This window comes from Corylus avellana, chromosome ca9, assembly GCF_901000735.1.
Source record: "Corylus avellana chromosome ca9, CavTom2PMs-1.0".
In the NCBI taxonomy this organism is placed as follows: Eukaryota; Viridiplantae; Streptophyta; class Magnoliopsida; order Fagales; family Betulaceae; genus Corylus; species Corylus avellana.
This window is the reverse complement of record NC_081549.1, coordinates 18,763,281-18,784,197: the sequence shown is the minus strand read 5'-3', so window position 1 is coordinate 18,784,197 and position 20,917 is coordinate 18,763,281. Positions and strand designations below refer to the sequence as shown.

Here is a 20,917-nt window from a genome sequence, read left to right as displayed (position 1 = left end):
ATTAAAATCGTCATTTGATCAAAATTCAATAATAAATTTAATAGTTACATCATTCTTGGAGGGACTCAAAAGAGACATAAGAGAGACTTTATAGCATTACTCGAAAACCACATGTCCACATACAAATGAAAAGAAAAACCAAAAAAGGAAAAAAAATTGACAATTTGGCAATGATGTTTGGATTGGAGCACTAAAAAAGGTTGATTGATATTAATTGTCGCCACATGACCAGAAAACAGAAAGTCAAAAACGAAAGAGTGTAGAGAAAGCCAAATTGTCGAGATATATATAGGTAGTAATAGTACATGCAATTATCTACAAAAAAAAAAAAAAAAAAAAAAATAGTACATGCAATTACTACTCCTTTATGTTTTCCATTTTATTTTTAGATAATCTCACTATACTAGTACGTACTAGTATGAATGACCAATCAATATAGGCAGGGCCGACTCAGTGGCTAGGCCACTGAGGCGGTCGCCTAGGGCCTCGAGTTAGTTAGGTACAAAATTTTTCTTAATAAGGCCCAAAAAAAATTTTAATAAGGCCTAAAAAAATTTTTAATTTAATTTTAACTTAAGGCCTAATTTTTTTTTTTTAAAATAAAGCCCAAAAATTTTTTCCATAAAAATTTAAGGCGTCTAAAATAAGACCATAATATAAAATAAGCTCATTGTAAAATAAGACTAATTAATCCAAAAAAACAAATATGTTACATCAATTTTTTTAGGCAACTAGATAAAAATTAAACTTAAAAGTCATGAAACAACAATGAGAATAAAAATAATAATAATATTATAAAAATATAATAATATTATTAAAATAAATATTATTTAATTAATATTTAAATATTAAAAAAAATAAGGTTTAACATCAAAATTTCGCCTAAAGCCTCCAAAAACATTGAGCCGGCCCTGAATATAGGGCCATAACTTTATTTAAATAAACATGAGTGCATGCATCTTTATAAATAGTGTGCAAATTATTTTAAGTTGATTGGTTGGGACTGCAACGTCAGAATTAATGTAAAATATTTGTGAGATAAAATTGTAATTTTTAATTTTATTCTTGGAAGGCTAGCCATGACCCGTCTCTTTGTGACTCTGCTAATGCTTAATTATTGTTTGTTGGTCTTTAGTTAGGATTAACTAACTTTACTAATCTCAAATTATTCCAATTGTACAACATGATTACATTTTAAATTAGCACACGTGCACGTGTGACTCATTAACTAATCGATCGCAAAACATATATATCCATCATGTAATATATGCTTTAGCAGGAGTACTTGATAATAAGTTATCTTAGAATTATTAAATGGCCATCTCATGCACAGAATGCCAGGAAATGAGGTCCCATAAACTTCTAAAGACTTGCATCAACCTGCAATTCTTTCGATCTAGACCGTTCCATGTCAATCTTTAGGAAAAGAGAAAAAGACCACTCTTTAAGGTGGTGATTGGAGGTGAGATGGCCAACTCCTAGTGGCTGACCACGCCTTCACCCTTTAAGGTTAAGCAGTTAGGGTGAACTAACCACCCATTTACCTTTTGAGAGGGAGTTCATCTACTCGAAGGGTTAATTCGTTGGCCGGATTATAGACCAATCAATATTCCTTCACCCTTTGAGATGGTGGTCGACCACTCCAAAGAATTAGATAGTGAGTCGACCACCTTCAAGTGAGTGGCCAATCACTCCAAGGAGCTAGTTGGAGGTCGGGCGGTTTGCAACCGAACTTTTTTTTCTTTTAACAATAGTGGATCAGAGAGTGGTCAAGTCACCGTAACCAACCCTTTGAGGTGACCAACTTCTTTAAAGAGTGGTTCAGCCATCTCCTAACTTATTTTATTTTATTTTTTTTTACACTGTTAACTTGTATAACAGTCATATATATATATATATATATATATATAACAATCTACTAAATATACAAAAATCCTATATATTGCAAAAATAATAAACAATTACGAGACATAGTTGGAAAAGTGAGTTCATAGGATGCTAAGGTCGCATAGAAAGGTGTCAAAGAAATGTTTGGTCAATCTAATAGTGGGGCCTGAAAACAGAAAATGGACATTGTAATCAGGGGACCCTCTTGCTTATTTCTTATAATTATTCTGAGACGTATTTTTGGCTACTATACAAAACCTTTAACTGGGTTAAGGAAAGCTATATATATATCCACCCCTCCTACAAAATTTGTTTGCCTTAGAGCATTCCCAATGGAAGAGCCAAATGTTACTTTTATCTAGAATAGCTTTTTAAATGTTCAAAAAACCTTCCACATTGAATGAGCCAAAAATATATGTAAAATAGATATTTGATTAAAAGAGCTAAAAAAAAAGTTAAATGTAGCAGCACTTTTTAAGGGAGCCATTTTATTTTTTAGTGTTTCTCTCTCCTGCTTTATCTTTTTTCCAAATCTTTTCCCACCTATTTTTTAGAAATATAACTAATCGAATGTGTAGACACTTAAAAATGGCTTAGCTAAACTAGATAAAAGTGAGTTTTGAAGAGCCATTTTACATAAAAATATGGCTATTCCATTGGGAATGCTCTTATTAAGGAAGCTATATATAGATATATAATATTTTATAGTAAATGGGGGATAGGCAATTGTTCATCTGGGTCCAGTGGGGTCGGGCAATTTAATTTCGACTGGGAATCTGAAATCCGGGACATGTGCATGATTGAGCACATGTGGGAGAACGTGAGAGGACTCAGAAGAGCTTGGAATCTCACTTTCTTCCGACGACATCCATCTAGAGATAGAGAGAGAGAGAGAAACAAAGAATGTGTTATAACAACAATAACGTTACCAAAAGTGAAAGCTGCTGTAGTGCATATATTGAACACACAAACACACAGAGCTAGAGAAAGAGAGAGATTTGGCTTGGATTTCCGAGCCTTCAAATTCCTTCTAATACTCTTTTCTTTTCTTTCCTTCCTACGTACAGATCTTCTTTCCATGGCGACTATATATATATATATATATATGCTCGCATTTCAATATCGATAATTTCGGGATCACTATATATAACGTACCCCTTTGATTACTGAACACCCAAGCTGACCGACCGACCAACCAACCATGAGATTATCATCATCATCTGTGTCTACCTGTTTGAGAGAGAGAGAGAAAAGCCCTTTTTTTGACGGTTTTGAATGTGCTTTATTCCTTCTTGGTAAGCAGCCTTGGTTCTTGCAAAAGCAAATCCAAACCCCCAAGATTCCTTTCTTCCAAGATGACCAATCCCAGTATATTTATATATATAAAATTCATTCTTTTAATTAATCGCATTATTATTATTATTATTATTATTATTATTATTATTATTGCGGCTAGATGATCAGGGAAGTTTCTTAAAGACTGAGACGGGGTGTTCTTTATCTTAATTTATTTTATTAATTGTTTCTTTATCTTAATATAATATATTGCTCATACTGCTAAATATTTCTATATTCCAATCTAATTTTGCCGATATAATTGAAATAATAAGCATCTTAAAGGCAGTATCTATATATATGATCTACTTAACGTGAAGCCCGGCCACCATTAATTTAATTTCATGTGTGTTAACTATTCATTTATTATCTACATCAAACTATAAAGAAAATTCTAGAGAACATATCTCTATACAACGTTATGATCTAATTAAAACATGTTAGAATACTGATTTAAGTAATTAGATTTATTAATTTTTAAAAATTTTAAAATATTTGATCATTTATTCACCTAGCCTCCCCATTTAACAGTTAAAGAACAAGTCTATATATTGATTAGCCTATTAGGTAGATATGGTCATTATGGTTGAATTGCGTTAATCTTCAGTATTAATATTTCTTTCTCTAATTTTTCTTCATTTTTCAAAATTTAATTGAATATAAAATTGGTTGTCTTGAGTTTGAATTTGAACTCTACTTTACATATCCCATTTAAAAGTTAAATATTAAAGAAAGTTTAGACCAACACATGAGAACAAATGTCAAAATATTGATTAAATAGTAAAATACATTGTTTTCATTGTTTTCGATCTATCAACTTAACTCTTATAAAAATTGTCTTCCATTATCTCTTCCACTCAAATCAAATATGGGAAAGACCCTCATTTATAGGAGTGGGTAAAACCCGTGCAAACCCGCACTACCCAACCTGTTTGCCCTACCCTGCACAGATTGGATTTCAGGGTTAAAATTGCAAAACTGAGTTGGATTTTTGCCAACTTGTGCGGGGCAAGGCGGGTTGCGGTAATGAAATATTTGCTTATGTGGGTACCCGACCTGCCACTTGAACATAAAATGAAAACCCTAACCCGAATTTCTAATTTCCTAATTCTGTTTGTCATCTAATTCGGTGGAATCACTAAGTTGGTATACCCACACAAAGAAACCATCCAGGTTTTGTATGTTCTTGACAGCGATGTGAATATGTGATGTAAGGAGTGGGCAAAACCCTCACAAAACCGCATCACCGGACACCCAGCCAGCCCCGCCCCCCAAAACCTGAGACCCAGCGAATACCATTCATTATAGTTGAGTTCCGAGTCTAATTTTCAATACCCGCCACAATCCGACCCGTGCCCACCCCTACTTATTTATAACCCTTTCCTTTCCACATTTGAAAAAAAAAATAAATTAATTAAAAAAGTTAAAAAAAATAAATAAATTTTTTTAAAAAAAAATACTCCTAAAAAATTGATGATTTTACAAAATAACTACGAGTTTTGTATTGGATTCTTTCAATATGTATGCTTATTCAAAAGTTCCAAGTTAAAGTATAACCGAGCTAGCTATGGTTATATAGCTATCAACAATTTACAATATTGGTGAACTTTGAATTCAGAAACATAGATGAACTAGCTACGATTATAGTTAGTAGGACAAAATCAGAATTTCTTATTCAGAAAGACATGAACGAGAGTCAATCAAGCGTAATTTTAATAGAAGTCAAACTTAATTTTTAAACTTAAAAGCAAGTGTGCACATGCATACGCGCACACACATATTTAACTTTCATAAAATAATTTAAAACAAAAATTTAAAAACCAAGATGGGTCTATATATAGCAAGTCTGTCAATTTTTAATATAACCCGCGAATCCGATAGGAACAACCCAAAATATAGTTCCTTCTGAAATGTATAGCCAAAGAATCCAGTCAAGTAGTAATAATGGGGAGAACTGCATACCTTAGAACTGTACGTAAGTGGACCACGCTCAGGTAGTGTCAGAAACATGGGCAAATGGGAGCAAAGTAAGTATTAACGAAAACAAAACAAAAAGGAGGTTCCACGCTGCTGTGGAGCGCGTGCCGTGAAGGATCGAATCACTGGGACCGAGTGCCGTGTCAGGTTCCTCATACTGACTTAAACAGTGGCTTGTCTTCTTGTGAGTCGTGACGGAACACGCACTCACGCGTGTGGAATATGCGAAAGGGTCAGACATTCTTTCCCGAGTTGTTGTGCTAATCATCTCTTTGACTCTGTTTACGTGGCACTCTCCCTCTTAACGTTATTCTTCCCGCAACAAAGTGCGAGAATTCTCTGGGAACAGTTTTCTAAAAGACCCATGAAAGCACCATTTTTTTTCCTTTTCTTTTTTCAAATATATATATATATATTATTTTTAATAAAAAATTAATGGGTATTATCAAATTAGTCTTATAAAATAAAAGTGAAACAAAAATTGAATTGATTCGTATATTTTAAATATAGACAGATTGAAAAAAATTCATGCAAATCAGCTTTTAGAGAAAGCTTTGTCCTATATATATATATTTGAGGTGATGGTATTGAGTGGAATTTTGGCGTCTTTTGAGAGCCCTTGTCCTGCTATAGCGAGAGAGTACTTGAAATGAAAACAAAAGAAAGAAAGAAAATCAGACAATCAAAATCACGAAATTAACGCTTGATGACCTCACACAGACTGAGCCAACAATAAGTACATTCCCAAATTATTACAAAATCATTCCCTTTACTCTCAGTCTAACCAAACCAATCACTGCCATTGCATGACTATACAATTATTGTTTTTCATGAAAACAATAATGCTCTCTCTCTCTCTCTCTCTCTCTCTCTCTCTCATGCAAAAAACAATAATTAAATGAAACATGCATATATATATATATATAAACAATTGGTGGGATTGGAGAGATGATCAGTTGGAAGTCACTAAACACAAGGTGGAAAACTGAGATGTGAATCTCCTTTGGAATATAGAAGTGAGGAAAAGCACTAGATCATGTGATCTATCCAACTTCCCTTCAATGATTCCTTGAAGTTATTGTGCCTAACTTGCACACCAGATGGAAGGAAAAAAACATCATCATCATTTTGTCTAAATCCGAGGTTTCTGAGATATCCATCATGCTAGCTACTCGATCTCCAGTTTTTTCGGGTCTTTTGTTTCAACTCATAACTTGGACAAATTAAACACACATGAGAGAGAGAGAGAGAGAGAGAGAAGATGCCCGCAGACAGAGACATGATAGCAGTCATTCAAAAATTTACTGCATTTGAGATGAAAGGTGATTGATGGTATAAGATTTTATTACAAAATTTTTACAGTCAAAGTTTCTAGAACAACCCAGATGAATTACCACCTCAGGTAAATTGAATGTTGAAGTAATCATCAAAACAAGCAACCTCAAAACTTCAAAACCGCCACATGTTGGTGGTTGAAATAGGGCATAACCTTGATGAAATATATCCATATATAGATATAGGTAGGCATTATATAGCTAGCTACTAGATGTAATGCTTCGATCATTTGAGTTTTTAACTAACATCGATCTCATGAATTATAATGCAAGTAATTTCCTTATTAGCAACCTATAATTCGCTTCCCCATCAATGGGCAATGAATTTAAAAAATAAAAAATAAAAAGATTCCATCCAGATTTAAAAAAAAAAAAAAAAAAAACAGCTTGCTTTCCCAACGAAGGGGAACTATTAATTACATTTAAGGAAATCTTATCAATGTAACCCAAAAGGGTATTAATATATACATGCATTCTAACTATTTGAATGTACATTAATTATATATCCTCTCAGGACTAACTTTTATATATGCTACCAAATTCTGCCGCTGACTCTTGGCTTGACATTTCATAATGTTACAATGGAAGTCTCATCTTGAAGAGGACGAAATCGCATTTAATTCTCTAGCCTTTACTTTTTTTCTTTGTTTTTTTTTTTTTCTCTCTTTTTATCATTTATAACTTGCTTGAACCTTTATAAGATTTCATAAAAAAAAGGATATTCTTAAGTTGTGCCGACATGAGACTTTGACAATATGGTTCTTGATTGAAAAAGAAAAAAAGGGAAAGAAAGGATTCTAACAACTATGTAAAAGATAGTCATCTATGTATATAACAAGTGAAATCTCCCTTACGATTTTATTATCGTCATATATATGTTAATCCAATCAAAGGAGTTTCATGAACTTTTTGGCTAAGACTTCATGAAATTGCAACTAGAAAACATTAATGCAACAATCAAAACCACAAAAGAGGTAGATGATGATCATTCATAAACATGTACGATTAATTGGTTCAAAACTCCATGAACTCATAAGCTCACTATCTCAAACATGCTCATACATTGCAATCTAAAGCTAAATAAGAAATAAAAAAAAACTGGAAACGAAAAAAAATAAAAAATAAAATAAAAAACTACCATTTCTAGGGTTTTCAGTTGATCTTGAAAACAAGGTGATCATCTTCTTCAGTCCATCTCAAGTTTCATCATGATATGATACTATATGTCTTTAAAGCTAATTTATCTTTGATTGCAGCCACACTAACAAAATCCCAAAACTTCAAGGGGATCCATCAGCTTCTTAATGAAACCACAAGGAAGTGAAATTCTATAGGGGGTTCCTTGTGCTGGAAGAAGAGCTAAAGCCAGAAAGATCTGTCCATGCACTGCTATTTCCACTCCAGTATTGCTCACTCCCTGGAATTCCCAACAACTGTCTTGACAAATTCAGCTCCTGATTGTCTTCCATTTTCACTGAAGCCAGCTGCTGGGCAACTGCCGAGCTAGACGGCCTGCTCCGGCTGGCCAGACTTGGTCCCCAACCAGACCCCTCAACGCCGCCTGCAAACAACCCCGGTGAAGGATCCAAGCCACCCAAGAAGGGGAACTGCTGAGTTTGCTGCAACCGCCAGTGCTCTACGCCGGCGGCCGATAACAGGGACCCACCATCACCACCACCACCACTTCCTATCTGAAAACTTAAGTCACCAGCTACTCCCATTGGTGCAGAAATCGCGCCGTAATTCATGCCATAGTTCAAGCCGATATCCGTGGCGGAAAAGTCATGAGTAAGTTGATGCAAAGGAGCCATGAATCGGAGCTGGGGCGTGTAAAAATATACGATGAGATGAGCAGAGAGAAAGTAATAGGGTACATCTTGTATATTGAATATACGATTAATACAATGGTCACCTGGGGGCTGAGGCCTATCATATCGGCGGTGCCACTATTAGAAGGAATTGAGCTGGTGGAGCCAGCACTACCGGATTGGCGATCGGCGCTGCTTGCCGGAGACTTTGAACTACTCCCTTTGCTCCTTTTGTTCCTCCGACAGCCTCCTCCGACGGGGACATTTCGAAGAGCGCCGCCTCGGGTCCAGTACCTTCTGCAGGTCTTGCAGAAGTGGCGAGGCTGGGTGAGGCTATAGTTGTTGAAGTAGCAAAATTTAGTGTTGGTAGAGTCGCATCTTGGGCATTTTAGTGCGGCCTCTGGCATCGGCATGTTCGCCATCCGGGCTCGATCGGCCATTGAGCCGGGCCTGATCGAGCCGGCGCCGCCGCCCCCGTGAGGTTGCGGGGGTGGCGGCGGGGGCGGCGGAGGTGGAAGAAGCTGCGAACCGGCTGCAATACTAGTCCCAGTTGGATGATTTGGTTGCTGTAAATTAATTAACACAAAAAGAAAGCAAAAAAATCAAACATCTGGTATATTCAAGAAGATATTACAAAAGTAAGAAAAGAATATTTTTGTCTTTTGAATTTGTAGCTTTTTTGGCAAAGAAACCATAGGAACAAAATTGAAGAAATTAACCCTTACCTGTTGCCAGTTGGCTGGATCAAGATAAGCTGGGATGGAAGAAAAAACCATGGTTCTTGCTTATCTTTCTCTTTTGTAAAGGTTGATGGGTTTTTAGAGATAATTGTGGAGAATCACATCGACAAGAGAGAGAGAGAAAGCGAGTTTCAGAGAGAGAGAGAGGAGAAAGAGAGAGAAAGTGAGAGAGGGGGGGTGGAATGAGGAGCAAAAATAAAGGAGGGGCCTTTTATGTATTTATATATAAATTTAGCTTCTTGTTCGTCCTACTCACCCAAGACTCTTTTTGTTCTATTGCTTTTTAGGGTTTTGAGAAGGCGATGTTTCTTAACTCATAAGCTTCTTCTTTCTACTGTGCTTGGGAAAAAGAGATTTGTGGCTCTCCTCTCCTCTCCTCTTCTCTCCTCTCCTCCTGCATGAAGAAAAAGTTCTATAATGTCTAATCGAAAGAGAGGGAGAGAGAGAGAGAGAGAGAGATTGATGTTCATGGGCAATACCAAGTTGAATGAATAATGATTATATAGTACTGGAACTGATGTGTGATTATTTAAGGTAAAGAATTTGTTTAAATAATTAAGAAAAGTTGCTGCTTGGTGCTTTGGAGCTGTAATTTTGTTTCAAACAGTCCCAGTGTCCCGACCACCCAACCTTTTCCCCGGTCGGGCCTGTTCCCTTCCCGCACTCATCATCTTTTTTTTTTTTTTTTTTGCATGGCGAATGTAGATCACTCCCATTCTCACGCGCTCCTAAACTGCGTCATTACACTCTCGGATATGGTAAAATTACGTGTCCATATATATTTGGGACCCGTTAAAGGGTCAAAAGTATTCCTCCAACTTATTCAACTATTAAATTGATATATCTTATCATATATGTTCTATTTGTGTATGTTATTTTATTTCACATAAGCCGGTGTAAAATAAGTATAATAAATAAGTGTGAAATAATATTATTTTATCTAACAAATTACATGTAAGAATTATCTACAGATCTAAGCACAAATGTCAATTTAATAAATGTAAAATATGTTATATGCACTCTCAACTCCCAAGTATATACACTCTATGACGTGGCACTAAAAATTATCATTTGATTTAAATTTTAATGGAGTATACAATATAGATGCACTTAGAAGTGTGAATTTGGAGTACATGTAACATTTCTCTTAATAGATTAGGGTAGAAAATTTTCATTCAACCCAATTTGATGGAAATTTTTTCCTTTATTGTTATTCTAATATCAATGCTATTTACACAACCATTCCGTACTTATTTTCTAAAAGGGAAAATTAATCAGTCTACTATATATCTTTTGTAGTTTTTGCTTTGGACAACTTTTTTTTTTCTTCATTTTATGATGAATTTCTCTACGGTATATTCTTATGTTGAATTATGTTCTCTTCAATATTGAAGAGATATTGACAGTCTTCGTAGCCATATCATGGGGTAAAGAAAAGATATTTGACCGATTCATAGGAAATGTTACGGTTTCTCTTGATGTTCTTCTAATTTTACGTAAATATTGTTTTCTAAAAAAAAAAAAAACAATATCCACATAAGATGATGAGAACACTACTGACAAAACTAATGGCATTATCTTTTGCTGATAATGTGTGATATGCTACCTCGACTCTGTCATTAATGTTCAAAACTATACTTCTCGTATTAAGCATTAAAGGAGCTAAATTCGAATAGCTTAAGAGAGGAGATTGTGAAACTCGCCTTTCTCGAATAGCTTAATTAAGATACATGATTCACTTGTCCATAATAGATAAGCTCCACAACTCATTTCTTAAATAATTAAGCTGCTCGAATTAAAAAGAAATTCAAATCCGCCACAGATGTTACAAATTTCTATTTGTAATGCCCACATGCATGTTACAACATGTTGGCACATTGTCATTTACAAGCTCTTCAGCCTAAATATCAAAAACAAGTCCCTGTAAAGGTTATTAAAAGATTATACATGTGTTTTTTCCTACCAATACTGCAATACATGTTCATTCTAGAGAATGTATTTCAGAGTTCCAATGAAAAGGTCTGGTGCATCCAGAAGAGCCCGAGCTTGAAGAAGACGAGTGAACGGAAGAATGTTGAGAAACATCTCTACTCTTTGGTTGTTGGTATTAATTAAATTACTACTTATCCCAAAATCTTAAACTTATAAAAATAAGTAAATTTAATTATTTAATCAATACTTTAACAGTCGATAATATCGTATCAACGTTAGAATGTAAGCATCATCATGCAATTAGGATAAGGATGTACAGCAAAAAGGATAAATGCAACATCAAATTCTCTTTTACAATAAGGCTAATTACTCATACCTATTAAAGTCAAAGTGCACCAATTGTATGTCTTCAGAAGTCTATCTCAACTTTGGCATGAGGACTTGTCTAGAGAGAGTGTGTGTAATCAGGCAATGCTCTGATTAAGTTGAATTGTTTCAAAAAAGGATATATTGCTGAAAGTTAAACTCATTGTCCTATATATATATATAGTAGAACTTCTGGAATCTTCAATAATGTTTCAGGAGGGGAAAAGAATATGGATTAATCTTTAGTCTTTTCATGAAAGGTCAAATAAGTGTGTATGTTTATAGCAGAAAATACAAGGGAATTCCAAGCTCCTAAGAAATGATGGTTTACCAAACAATTATAAGCATAAAATCATCTGCTAGTTTGCACTTTATCCAAATCTATGAACAAGATAAACATATGCTTTAGAAGTATAATAAGGTGGAAAAGCATAATATAATATTACTTGATGAAAGAAACACGTACATATGGTTAGGGCTGTTAAGTGAGCGAAGCGTCTCGCGAGCAAGCTCGGGCTCGGCTCGCATAAGCTCGGCTCGTACTCGACTCGAATATTAAATGAAGCACTTCATGAACACAAATCCTAGTTCGAATATTAAACGAAGCAAGCTCGGCTCGACTCGGCTAAGCTCGTGAACAGCTCGTATAAGCTCGAGTGTGTGTGTATATATATATATAAACTAAGTAATACATAATTAATTATAAATCTCATAATTATTAAAACCTTAAAATTACATTTATATTTAACCATTAGAGAATGAAAAATTCTAAACCCTTTGTGATCAAAGAGAGAGAGAGAGCAATCATTAAAAAGACCTCGATTTAATTAGAGCATATCCAAACGAAAGGAAGAAGAATCAAGCAGAAACTATTGAGGAAGATTGCGAAAGGCATAAATTATTGAAGAATCAAACAGACCCAAACACTATCACTACCTGTCTGGTATGTGAGAGTGAGAGAGTGGGAAACGAGAGTTTAGGTGGAAGATCCGTTGTGATTGGTGAGGGGAATTGAGAGAGAAACGTTAAAAAAATATTTTTTTGTAGGGGGCGTTGTCCCAATGCAGTTTGAATGCAACATGTTAACTTGTCCCATATTGTTAAGAAAACATCAATCTCCAAGTTTGCTTATCTATAAAAGAATGCATATCCTCTCTCTTTGAAACCAAATGTCCTGCTGTATTGACTCAGGCTCCATACTCGACTAGTCAGGCTAAACAAATGCTCATATGCAAATTAACTTCTTAAGCCATTTAAGAGTACTTGAAGTTAAAAAAAAAATTTAAAACAAAAATATTAAATATAAGAGCCAGCTCACGAGCTAGCTCGGCTCGACTTATTATTAGCTCGAGCTCGATTTTTTTGGCTCGCCCTTAAGCTCGACTCGAGCTCGAGCTCGAGTAAAATTTAAACGAGCCAAGCTTGAACAAGGGAAGCTCGCTCAAGCTCGGCTCGTTTACACCCCTACATATGGTTCAACTCTCAACTGATCATGTGAAACAAACACATTGACCAAAAACAAAATAAATAAATAAATAAATAGAGATGAAAGAAAAATATTACTTGAACCAATATAATAATAAAATTCATTCTTTTAACTATCTTCTCAAAAAATTATCAATATATAAAAAATCGAAACCTTAAACTACGTACCTCTATCAACTATTTTTTAATTTTAATTTTTATTATGTTAACTGAGATTTCACGTGTCTTTTGTTACAAAATAATAGTAAAATCGACAAAATGGTCTAATTTAAAAAAAATAAAAAAAATAAAAAAAAAAAACATTCGAAGTTGATTTCAAAAGTTAAGATAATAACTTAACAATTTTCTTAAAATGTACACGTGTCACTCACTTACTTGATTTCGTCACTTCTACAATTATTACTCACCTAGCAAAGAGGATTGATTTTCTTTTTTGGTTTGATATGTGGTTTATATCCTTATGTATATGACAACTCCAATTTGTTTTTTTATTTTTTTATTTTTTATATACAATTTTTTAAAAAAATTTGACAGACCCACATCTTCACCAATGCGAGTTTTACATATTCAATGCTTAATTTTTAAAAAAGTAGTATGAGAGAAAGATAGGAGAATGACGTTTAATCTTTTTTTATGTATATAAATAAGAGTCGGTACTCAATGGTAAACAGAGATTGCAACCCTGATAATTGATAATGAAAAATGAATTTAAGCTTAAAAACAAAGGTTGCAATCCCGATTGTTGAGAATGAAAAAGAAATTTAAGCTTACGGGAAATGAGAGAATCATTCCTCTGAACAAGACTCGCTCCTTGCAACCTTTTAACAAACTAAACTTGGTTGTGTCACCCTCTCTCTCTAAAAGCCCCCCCACCCCCCGCGCCCCGGCCTCCACTCAACTTTCCAGCATCCTTTGCTCATGTGCATGTACCCCACACACCATTGTGGCACACGTGAGCCCTTTTGGTTTACCAAAAATTTCAGATCCAAATCTTGATTTTTTTTTTTTGCCTCAGCACCCTAAAAGGTGTCTCCTCCATAAAAAAAAAAACATCAAATCTTCTGTGCATATAACTCTTATAAACCTCTTAATACTTTTTATTTGTTCTGTTATAGTATCATGGACTTGTATAGTGTAATTTTGGAATTAGATCTGGGTCACTCTGTTAAACCCCACATGCCCTCCGCCTCCACTGCCCCAGTCCCCCACCCCCACATATTGGTCCATGGGCCGAAAAACATGTATGCTAGTGTAGTCCATGAATTAACCCATTACATAACAACGTTGAATATTAGTCTGCAAAACTTGAGATAATTACATGGATGATGTATTAGATATTAAAAAAACAAGAAAAAAAAAAAAAAAAAAAAAAAATATTAAAAAAACAAAAACAAAAACAAAACAAAACATGAGATAATATTTTATGGGCAATCAAACTGAGGCTTCTATTTATTTTATCTAATGATGTTAAATTCTAATTTATTCTACTAGGGAACAGGAAGTTATTTGGCCAAATAAACAAGTGCTTTTACTGAAAAATGAAGTGGTTCTCTAGATAATAACCCACCATCACAGGAAGGCGAAAAAAAAAACAAAGAATTGGGGAAAATTGAAGAATTGCAAGACTATTTACACTGTTTAGACCTGAAATTTTCTGAATCAAGAAGTTTCACTATGAGTTGCTCCAACCTCTGAGAATTTACAGACGGTTTAACTGCATTTGGATTCCCATAAACAACACAAGGATCTTTACCTAATACAGAACTCCCCACGCACCAACCGCCAGGTGTGAACTGGCCATCTGATCTCCTTAACAGCTCTTCATCAATTTTGTCGAGAACCGGAGCATCTTTGGCAAACTGACGAGCAAAAGGAGCACCACTCTGGACCATGTCGTCGTAATGTTCCAATGTTAGGTTAATTGGGTTTTCCTTGGGAGGGTTATTCCACCTAATGTAATGCAAATCATGATTTACAGTTGTGTTCTGGTAGTCCTTGTGGTTGCAAACAACAGTGTGAAAGTAGCCCTCAGGGGATGAAATGAAATTTGTATAGTACATAAGCAAAGTGCGAGGCAGATTATCCCATCCCAAAACACAAAATTCGAGAAATGATTTTGTCAGCACCACCCATGCAGATCCTGATAAATAAGATTAATTAAAGTTTTGATAAACAAGTAAAATGGATCTAAAGAATCAACCATTATTTAGAAGAGGAAAAAAAAAAAAAAAAAAAAAAGAAATAGAAAAGGCACAGTATCACTCTCAATTCCCAATTACTACAACCTAGTCAATTTCCATCATCTCCAAGAAGCATTTCTAGTTCAAAATCATATTTAAGCTATTGAGAGTGAACAACTGCAGAACATATTATCGAAAACGTTTCTTCTTGTTTTGACAGATGAGCCATCAAACTCGTGATACAAGGATTAATCAAGCAAGAAGGTTGCAAGAGCAGCAAGTGGATGCCAGAGCAATCTTATACAAGACAAAATTGCAAGACCATATAGGATAGAATTCTACGTGACCAATCATGAATGATTGGTAAGATTTTATTTCTTCAATTGAGATAGCATATTATCAAGCAAGCTTTTGTGGAAGGAACTCCGACAAGATAAGAACATAATTATAATTTCCAGGGTAAACAATATTTAATATTTCCACAAATTAAAATAAAACATAGCTTTAAGAAAATCACATTCTTTCATGAGTTTGTTGTTATAATGAATTATTTAAGACAAAAGAGTAAAGGGAGCTGTGTATCAAGCCCAGAATCCAAGAAGGCAAAAACTGACTCCAAGAACAATAGGAGGTTGTGTAAATTCTAAATAACTAAATAATTTCTCACAAAAAATAGATTTTTGGTTCAACAACCCCAATCCTAAATTATGGTAGTAGAATTGTGACACTCCAGAAAATTAGTCTCACATTGGGTGAGTGGATTATCCACATTGAGCGGGTAGATTATAAAGGTGTTTGTTAGTGTTACATCCTACATTGATTCCTTACTAGATGAGACTGGACTTTATAAGTAATTCTAAGGAACTGCAATTGTAACTTAATTAATCCTTTTAAAGTAATAGCGCAAATGCAACTAACATTTTTCCTAGGTCATTATAAATAGTATCAAAGCAACTAGTAACACTATGTGGTACTAAGACATTGCGTGACGTGGATCTTGACAAGAACGCCAAGGATTTGAGTGGGAGAGGTAGTGATACCCTAGAAAGTTAGTCCCACATTGGGTGAGTGGATTGTTTACATTGAGTGGGTAGATTATAAAGGTGCTAGGAGTGCTAAATCCTACAATGATTCCTTACTGAGTAATGCTGGGTTTTATAAGTAATTTTTGAGAACTCCAATTATAACTAAACTAGTCATTCTAGAGTGATAGCAAATATGTAGCTAGCGTTTTCCCTCAATTGTTACAAGAACTGTGAAAGCATCTCCCATGTTGTAACTTCAAACTTGACTAAAACAAATCTACAACCCTAGAAGCCTCCTATTCCTGTCGTGTACCATCTGAATAACTAATACCTCCAACAACCATTAATATCAGGTAGGAACTACTTGGTACTGGCTTATATATAATAAACTGTAAACAATATGCAAAGATCGCTATTATTGCATTCTTTACACCAGCATATGAAAATAGATCTGGAATATGGAATACTTTAATAACAGATAATCAATTTGGCAAAAAGCTAGCATAAAACATTACCTGTGAATAACTTAAAAGATGCAGGAATAGACCTTTTCTCTTTAGCCCAAAAAACACCAGATTTCTTTGAATGATACAAGCCTGGGTCTATTATGATAGGTCTTGCTCTGTGATATCTGCAGGCATGCAGTAAGTATCACATGTGAATAAGCATAACAAGAAACTATAACCCCCATATCAACAAAGACAAGATCAAAGCAAGAATGGCAGGCTCACTCTTTCCATCCAATATTACTTGCATGCTCGAGGAAGTTCAGATCCCTAGGCAAGTATGAGAAAATATGCAAGAGATCTAGAACAAGAAGATGAATAAGAAAAGTTAGCAAAACTAGTCAGGTTTGCGTAGTGAGAAAATGCCAAAGTGCACATAGACAGACATATGGACATGCAAAATTGGCTTCCGTATGCTGATCAATCTCTTCAACAAGACAGGCACAAATCTATAAAAGTATTTATCAAGACCCTGAATATGCCAATGTGCACATAGATGGACATGTGGACATGAAAATTTGGCTCATTCACAATAATATAGAAGATATAATCTAAAGAAACCTCGAGTCCATTTCAAAAAATATAAAGCCAAAAAATTAGGCACTTTGGCGTCATGTTCAGAGCTCTCCACGGTTAAGGACATTTAACAACCAAAGATGCTTAAATACATATAACTTCTATATCAAAACTACATATACATCGAGATGACATTAATTCTTCCTTTCAAAATGGATAACAAATGAGCATACGTTTGTGGCTTTATGCCTTCAACAAGATCATCGTATGTGCCATAACAGAAAGCAAATAGATCCCATAGCCCTTCCAACATTCGTATATGCTAGAATATGAATGTAATTCCATTTAGAACAAGTTTCCTTATACAATTACACATAACCCACATTGCATATATCCATTTAAAACTAGGACTCTGTGCTTCCATATGCTGATCAATCTCTTCAACAAGACAAACAAATCTGAATGTATTTATAAGAGACTGAATATGCCAATGTGCACATAGACAGACATATGGACATGGAAAATTGGCTCATTAACAATGTAGAAGATATAGGCCACAGAAACCCCGAGTCCATTTTAAAGAATATAGAGCCAAATATTAGGCACTTTGCCATCCTGTTGAGAGCCTGACCACAGTTACAGGACATTTAACAAAAGATGTTAAATACATATAACATCTATATCAAAACTACATATACTTTGAGACGAAATTAATTCTTCCTTTCACCGTGGATAACAAATGAGCATACGTTTTTGGCTTTATCATCCTATGTGGCATCTAAGAAAGCAAATAGATCCCATTACCACTCCAATATTTGTATATGACTAGAATATGAGTGTAATGCCATTTAGAACAAGTTTCCTTATACAATTAAACATAACCCACAATGCATATATCCATTAAAATGGTCAAACTAAGCATAATAGATATATATATATATATAGTCTCAATCACAAGCTTCGACAAAATAAATCTCAATCAAACACCAAATGCACATCAGATTCATTAGAAATCATTTAATAGCAACAATCATATACGAAACCAGCAAATGCTCCGAAGCTTTGCAAACTAAGCATCGACATTTACCGTCTTGCGACACGAGAGGATAATCCGACGCGCTGAGATTAACAAACCAGTCCCAATCCTTAGCCTGCTTCAACAGTATCGCAATCGCGTGCAGCGTGGAAGCAATCATCGTGGGGCCCTTAAACGTGACCAGGTTAGCCTTACCGACCACCATCACATTCCGGAACTCCCTAATCACACTCTCCGATTTCACATACTTGGCAAGCTCGAGCCTCTCGGCGTCGGAGGCCTCCAGATCCAGGTGCAACAGATAGTAATTCCTCGGATGGTACACCGCTTGAAGAACCCTCCTCAGACTCGGACCATCCCCGCCCGTGCCCGATATCAAGTACGCGAATCTCGGCAACTTCGGAAGCCCGAGCTGGTCGTTCCCGGACCCGAAATTCCGGTCCAAGGCCGCTAATTTCCGTTGGTCGAAAGCGAAATCGGTAGCTGAGGAGGCAAACTTACTCTGCCCTAGGGTTAGAGTAAGAAGAAGTACAACAGAGAGCACAGCAATGGCAACCAATGGCGTAAACCATTTCCGATCTAAGTAAGACGGACTCTGATTTTTCTTCATTGCTATTTTGGGGATCAGATGCTCAGAAAAACATGGTGGATTTTAGTCCGAAACCCTAAAACGGAAGCTCACGAACAGTTAAATAAGTGTTTCGGGGAAAATGGATTGATTCTTGTGGGAGAGTTGGTGTGTCGGTGTGGCGTGAAGTGAGTTTCAAGTTATGAGTGATTTTTGAACTGCCTTGCCCCAGTTGTCTGTGGTTGGAGAGAGTGGGAAATTCCACACCTTCAATTATATTTGAATTTATACGACGTGCAGTTTCCTGTGTCGGGTTATGAATTAAAAATAAAAAATCTTAAAAATAATAAATATTAAGATGACAAAATAAAATTTATCAGGGTATAATTGACATTTCATGCGTTATTGTCTAACTTAACAGAAAATTTTAATGGCGGGAGTAAGTGAAATAGGCTCTTTCAGGTATAAACGAGTCGAGTTTGAGCGAGCTTCCCTTATTTGGGCTCAGCTCGTTTAAATTTTATTCGAATTCGAGCTCGAACTGGCTCTTATATTTTTTTTTTTATTAATATAAATTTAAACTTTAAGTACTTTTAAACGACTCAAAAAGTCAGCTTACATATGAGCATTTACTTAGTTTGACTAATCGAATATGGAGCCTGAGTTAAGACAGTAAGACACTTGGTTTCGAAGAAAGAGGATATGCATCATTTTATAATAAAATGATGCTATTAGGAAAAAAAAAATCATCAATTTTTAATATTAATATGAGCAATTATGTGAACAACTACCAATTCGAGCCTTATACGATCTGCTCACGAGCTTAACAGAGTCGAGCTGAGCTTGCTTCATTTAATATTCGAGCCAGTATTTGTGTTCACGAACTGTCTCATTTAATAATCGAGTTGAGCACGAGCCGAGCTTATAAGAGCCGATCCCGAGCTCGCTCGCGAAGAGTTTGCTCGTTTAACACCCCTAGGCTAGTAATTTAGGCTATTGTAATTATCTTTAGTTTGAAGGAAGACGTTGCAATTGAGGTGAAAGTTCAAGGACTATAAGTGTAGTTTCGCCTAAATTTTTATATATCTATTGTGAAGCTATTTTAAAATTTTAAAAAATTGTTAATCTATTTTGCATAATCTGAAAATTAGCAGTACGTTTATAATATTTGAAAAAAAAAAATGTGTTAAGGAAAAATTATAAATTATTTTAAGGTGTTGAGCCAAAGTATGCAACCCCAATGATAGGAAAATAAAGGAAACAACATTTCATCTAGAGAATATATAAACAAACAAAAGGAAAATAAAGGAATGTACGAGGGATGGATCCTTCTCATTATTAAGGGGAAGATTCCACAAAGAAATAATACAAAAAGCTAATGCTATTAGAAATTTTAGATAAAGCGAGCTATTTAGCTAAGTTGTGAGCGCAAAAGTTTGTGCCGGTATGAACTTTTGGGTGACTGTAGAGCTATTGAAAGAGCCGAGCCAAAGATATATTTATATGAGACCAAAGTGGAGATCTTCCAAACTGATGTTAGATGATTGTATTGTTGGCCACGAACCATTGCTAGAGAGTCCCCTTCAAGATTTATGTTGTCAACCTTTTGTACTATGGCAATGTTGGCAGCAAGGGCCAAGGGGGGCCAACACTTGCATTGCTTCACCCTCATCCAGGTCACAATGAGGACCAACACTTGTTTTTGCACACAAAAAAGAATTGACAGGGCCATCACATCAGAAGAGTCCGCTGCACTGAAGCACTAATGAGCTCCCTATCGAATTTTTTTGAGCAAGTCAGATATGTATCATTTATTAATTGAGCTGAATTTCTACAGTAACGAGTGAGTTTGTATAGTATTGAGTTAGAGTTTAAGTCGAGCTAAACCGAGCAAGTATTGAGCGTGTTGTAGAACAGATGTGTTTATTTACAGCCTTATCACTGAAGCACTAATGAAAGAAAAAGAAAAAAAAAAAAAAAAAAAATCCCTAATTGCAACATCAAAGTTTATTTTGATGGCTCCAAGGGGGGGCCATGAGTTTCTAAAAATGCTTAAATATAGTATGTTGTCTTCTTGCCAATATGGGCAATTCTAAAAAAGAATTTGAAGTCGTTTTCATTTTCAATCATTTCTTCTAAGAAAAAAAAAGAAAAAGAAAGGACAGTATTAATGATGGCTAACCATATTTCCATGATGGACTGTTGTTATTGGTTGATGTTTT

General features: G+C 35.1%; 2 protein-coding genes across 2 annotated transcripts; both read right to left on the bottom strand.

Moving 5' to 3' along the window:
- Window positions 1–7,498: 7,498 nt before the first annotated feature.
- Window positions 7,499–9,403, bottom strand: LOC132161714 (dof zinc finger protein DOF5.1-like). Its single transcript, XM_059571890.1, has 3 exons — window positions 9,067–9,403; window positions 8,446–8,907; window positions 7,499–8,353 (listed from the first exon to the last, which is right to left on the bottom strand). Exons 1-3 carry the CDS (start codon window positions 9,115–9,117, stop codon window positions 7,862–7,864), a joined length of 1,005 nt encoding a protein of 334 aa, XP_059427873.1. The 5' UTR covers window positions 9,118–9,403; the 3' UTR covers window positions 7,499–7,861.
- Window positions 9,404–14,313: 4,910 nt separating this feature from the next.
- LOC132192066 (beta-glucuronosyltransferase GlcAT14C) lies at window positions 14,314–18,934 on the bottom strand. Its single transcript, XM_059607262.1, has 4 exons — window positions 18,179–18,934; window positions 16,801–16,876; window positions 16,585–16,700; window positions 14,314–15,004 (listed from the first exon to the last, which is right to left on the bottom strand). Exons 1-4 carry the CDS (start codon window positions 18,735–18,737, stop codon window positions 14,490–14,492), a joined length of 1,266 nt encoding a protein of 421 aa, XP_059463245.1. The 5' UTR covers window positions 18,738–18,934; the 3' UTR covers window positions 14,314–14,489.
- Window positions 18,935–20,917: the final 1,983 nt, after the last annotated feature.

Excerpts from the sequence above, each read along its gene's own strand:
- LOC132161714 (XM_059571890.1), bottom strand. The coding sequence starts at position 9,117 with ATGGTTTTTTCTTCCATCCCAGCTTATCTTGATCCAGCCAACTGGCAA. Across the intron at positions 8,908-9,066 it reads ATCCAGCCAACTGGCAACAG|CAACCAAATCATCCAACTGG; the intron begins GTAAGGGTTAAT and ends ATTAATTTACAG. Across the intron at positions 8,354-8,445 it reads TGATAGGCCTCAGCCCCCAG|CTCCGATTCATGGCTCCTTT; the intron begins GTGACCATTGTA and ends TACACGCCCCAG.
- LOC132192066 (XM_059607262.1), bottom strand. The coding sequence starts at position 18,737 with ATGAAGAAAAATCAGAGTCCGTCTTACTTAGATCGGAAATGGTTTACG. Across the intron at positions 16,877-18,178 it reads TCCTCTCGTGTCGCAAGACG|ATCTCTTGCATATTTTCTCA; the intron begins GTAAATGTCGAT and ends TTCTTGTTCTAG. Across the intron at positions 16,701-16,800 it reads AGTAATATTGGATGGAAAGA|ATATCACAGAGCAAGACCTA; the intron begins GTGAGCCTGCCA and ends GCATGCCTGCAG.